Consider the following 4204-nt stretch of genomic DNA (forward strand, 5'->3'; position numbering starts at 1 on the left):
TAACGGTTCAACGATGAGTATAGTTTTTCTCCATTAGCAACTGCAAACCACAGGTCATCTTTTTTTATATTACAATTTTATTTTTATATGATAGTAACATATGTATGTGAAACTGTATGGCATAAGTGCATACAAACGGGATCATCATATACAGGTAAATTTTACAATATATGAAGACATTAGACACACCGCATCTTATTTAGTTACCAAAGGTACAAGAGCCCCAACAAGGGGATCTGTAGACCCAAGCGGAGTCGTTCTTCATTGAGCACTGCCTCTATTCGAGTTCTTTGCCACTATAGATCTGTAGAAGCTCAGGAACCTCACGGTGAATTCTGCCGGGATCGCAAGGTTTAAGTTGCTTCACTAGACTGAAGTTCAGGATAAAAAAAGAAATGGAAAGAATTGCTAATACCTTCAATCTTTATGAAGCATTGGATGGTTTCACCATGGTCATGAACCTTCGTGGCAAAATCTTCTATGCTCATATTTTTCGTTTTCAAATCTGCCTCCGGTGATTTGTTCCCTTTGCGCTGCCCTTTTAGAAGCTTGCAGTCTTTAAACTAGCCAGATGGAACCAAACAAAGCAATGTGTGTCAGTCGACACAACATGGGTGTCTGAAAAATGAAAAAAGGGGCGATCATTGCAGATGCTAACATTGGTTACATGGTTCAAGTCCAAGGCCAGTTCATCAACACTGTGTTGGAAGTCTTCATCCTTGTCCCTTTTCAGTTCAGCTACCAGGTGCTGCATGTCAAGGGCAAAGGATAACAAAAAGGGAGGATGAATAGTTATACAATCTGGCAAAAACAAGCTACTGAAATAAAGAAATTACAGACTCATAATGAAGCAAAGCTTACAGAGAAAATGAAATGAGGTGACACATCATGTTCAATCAATTTTCTGATCTTTCCCCGGATAACAAACAGTCTGTACGCATAGCAAAACAAAACAAAACATTTCTCTTAAGACGTTTAAACATTTCCCTGGAATCACATTTGCTAAACTATGAGACATCAGGGCACAAGGAATAGTTTACTGCTTTGAACTTGGCTCCTCCATGATATTTCTGGCCACATTAGAGATTTCCTCTTCCCATCCTGTCAAAATAACTTGACCGTCTATGAACGGGTAGCTGCGGTTATAAGTGGATTTATTGATAAATGCAGAAGTTCCGCCAACAGCCACTTCATTTCAGCATTATGCAAAAAAGTAATCATCTCAACAAGGGCCAAAATATACATGCACCTTTGAGATGAATGATCAGTAACTTCCATAAAAAAGAATGTCATGCAAACACAGTTTCAAACTTAATCATCTCAACAATGACAAAATATACATACACCTTAACTGATGAATGATCAATAACTGTTACGGGAAAAAAGAATGTCATACAAACACAGTTTCAAAACGTAATCATCTCAACAATGACAAAATATACATACGCCTTAATTGATGAATGATCAGTATTTTACGGGAAAAAAATGCCATACCACTTGCAATGTTTAGAAATCAAGGGGGAGTAAAGTCACATTGTAAAACTATAATACACAATTGTTTTTTTATTCACATGGCAATATCAGCACACATATTTAGACGTTTGAAAGTTTAATGGCTGTGCATCCGAGTTGGTGCAGAGGCCGGAATTTATACTTCATCTAAAAAAATGCAAACCAATATTATGACAACTCCAAATTCCTACTATCCAAATTTAAAATTTTATTTCTTATGTACAAAATGGAAGATGAAATATCTACTTAAGGTGCTTACTATGCCTTCCAAGTAGCTTCAAAAGAGCGTATTGCTTGTCGGAGATTATTTCTTGCGCCAACCGTAATTCTCCTAGCAAGATCACGAGGCAAATCAATGGTCTCTTGCGTTGCAATGTACTCCAGAACCTTTATTATCTAAGAGCAAACCATCTTTCAGCAAACAGTCTAGTGCAATAAGTGAAAAAAAAAATCGTAGATATAACACTGATCAACAAGTTGTGTAGTGAAGTACCTCGTCAAAGGAAGGTGGCTGAAGAGTCACAACCTTACAGAGATGTTTGATGGCTTCAAGATTAGAAGCATCAGAACCGCAGAAAATAATTTTGTTGCACCCGGCATACCTCCCCAAAAACCAACCGATATAATGTTGAAGATCGGACGAGAGCTTATCAGCGTCATGGATAACAATCACTGCACGTATGTAAACAACTGATGCTTGAACACACAATGTAAAAATGCTGCCAAATCAATGCTGAGCATGTAATTGTTTGAAATTCCTAGCTTTATTAACAAAATATTGCATGTTACCTCTGCAGTTAGTATGGTCACAAGCTGAGTTTGGTGATGGGATGGATTCATTCAACAAAGTAGTTATGACGTACTTCTCATAGCCATGTAAATCAGCCAAGCTCACCTCCACATGATGCTCGGAGGTCTTCACTCTGACATCGATGTGCTTTCTAACTTCTCCCTGTCAGTGATGATTCTAGAATTGGTTGCATTTTATGAATTCACAACAATAGCAACAACTTTGTCACTTCAACGAAGGAAAAAAGGAACTTGATAACTTTAGCGAAAGTGACAAGGGATTTAAAAAATGGGAAACCGCGTTCTTGCATATAAAATACCTTCAGCTCCAATCTCTTTGTCTGTTCCTCTATCTGCGTCATGTCAGAATGAACCAAACATAAGCAATTGTGAAAATCAAGGTTTGGCCATTTAGCTTGTTAGATTAGAATGAGGATTAGTAACTTAAGCCAAGTTTGTAATAGTTACCTTGAGATCATGAGGGCCAAAAGCATCCCTTATAAGTGCCAGTACCATGCTGCTCTTCCCAACCGCCGGCGGACCTTCAAAGATGAAATGGCTGCACTGGTGTGCAACAAGCTGCATGCAACAAACCAACTTGTCCATGTATCAAATTCAAATGAACTTCACCACAATCCTAAAAGCTGCTCTGAGACGAAACTGCAAGCCAACTCGAAGCAACGTTTGCAATGTGGTCGTGTGATCACCAGCTGGTAGAGCTCGTCAGCGACGGTCTTGTTGCAGATGAACTCGTTGAGGACATTGGGCCGGTACTTGTCCGCCCACACGTACTTGTCGTCGGCCACTGCGGCCAATGCGGGGGAGTCGGCGAGGGACCGAGGGGACTCGTTGCTCGTGTCCGTCTGCAGTGACGGAGACCTCACTGTCGTCTTGGGCGAAACTCTGAGACAGGTTCCCCCACCTCCTCCCGCGACGGTAGCGAACGGCGTCGCCCGGTCGCTGCTCCCCGCGCCCTCGCCGGCGGACATGTCCGGTTCGGCAATGGCTTTGGATCCCGCCGCCGGCTCCTCTCTCTCCCTCAAAGGCCTCCTCGCGGGGACACCACCTCCGCCTCCGCCGCCGCCGCTGCAGCCGGTTCCATCGACTGTCTAGGCCGTGGCGGCGGGCTTGGCGCGCGGCGCCGCGCCTCGAGTTCGCGCGCGACGGCGGCGCCACCGCCCTTGGGCAGGAAGGTGGCGCCCCAGCGGTGCAGTTTTATCATGAGCTCAGAGTGCAGCGGCCTGCCGCCTATCTGGCCGGCCGGACGCCCGCAAGCCGGGACGAGGTACGGGAGGAGACCGCCCTGTCCGAAGGCTCCCTGGCGGCGGCGGCGGTCCTCGGTGATCACGGCGGAGAGCGTGGCTCCCGGCGACGAGGCCAGTGAAGGCGACGAGGTTTCCATGCCCGTGGTGATCTGGTCTGGGGGCCAGAGCGGGAGGTGGACGCGGCGGTGTGTGTCAGTGTGTGGGCACTGGCATCGGCGTGGCGTGGCGCGGCGCGGCGCGAATAAGAGGTGACGAAACCTATGCACGGCGAGAAGCGCGAGGACGTCGACGGGGTTACCAACGCGCCCCAGTGATGTGCTACGCTGGCGCAGCGGCGACGGGGACTGGAGCCACTCAGATTTCTGCCGGACGCTGGAATCATTCCAGAATTGTTCTCTTGTCTTGGTTCTTACACCTATGGCCCCGGTCCCCCGGACTCCCGGTCTAGCTGCTGGCCGAAATACTCTACTCCGTACACAGTTAGCCAGTTAGGTTTCATGAATCAGAAATACTGTAGATCAGTTTGTGTGAGAGAAAAAATACGGTTCTGGTTGAAAATTTTACGATAAACCACGGGCAAACGAACATGCTGCATGATCGATGGCTTCGGTGACGCAAAATACTGTGATTTGCGGTGG

General features: G+C 45.7%; 1 protein-coding gene across 1 annotated transcript; it reads right to left on the bottom strand.

Moving 5' to 3' along the window:
- Positions 1 to 261: 261 nt before the first annotated feature.
- LOC136536834 (replication factor C subunit 5-like) lies at positions 262 to 3804 on the bottom strand. Its single transcript, XM_066528993.1, has 11 exons — positions 3009 to 3804; positions 2770 to 2880; positions 2622 to 2654; positions 2302 to 2464; positions 2006 to 2184; positions 1772 to 1908; positions 1041 to 1136; positions 862 to 931; positions 659 to 748; positions 416 to 563; positions 262 to 335 (listed from the first exon to the last, which is right to left on the bottom strand). The coding sequence occupies exons 1-11, from the start codon at positions 3288 to 3290 to the stop codon at positions 262 to 264; spliced, it is 1383 nt and encodes a 460-aa protein (XP_066385090.1). The 5' UTR covers positions 3291 to 3804.
- Positions 3805 to 4204: the final 400 nt, after the last annotated feature.

This window comes from Miscanthus floridulus, chromosome 2, assembly GCF_019320115.1.
Source record: "Miscanthus floridulus cultivar M001 chromosome 2, ASM1932011v1, whole genome shotgun sequence".
Classification (NCBI taxonomy): Eukaryota; Viridiplantae; Streptophyta; class Magnoliopsida; order Poales; family Poaceae; genus Miscanthus; species Miscanthus floridulus.

Excerpts from the sequence above, each read along its gene's own strand:
- LOC136536834 (XM_066528993.1), bottom strand. The coding sequence starts at position 3,290 with ATGTCCGCCGGCGAGGGCGCGGGGAGCAGCGACCGGGCGACGCCGTTC. Across the intron at positions 2,185-2,301 it reads TGACCATACTAACTGCAGAG|TGATTGTTATCCATGACGCT; the intron begins GTAACATGCAAT and ends ACATACGTGCAG. Across the intron at positions 749-861 it reads CACCTCATTTCATTTTCTCT|CACCTGGTAGCTGAACTGAA; the intron begins GTAAGCTTTGCT and ends CTTGACATGCAG.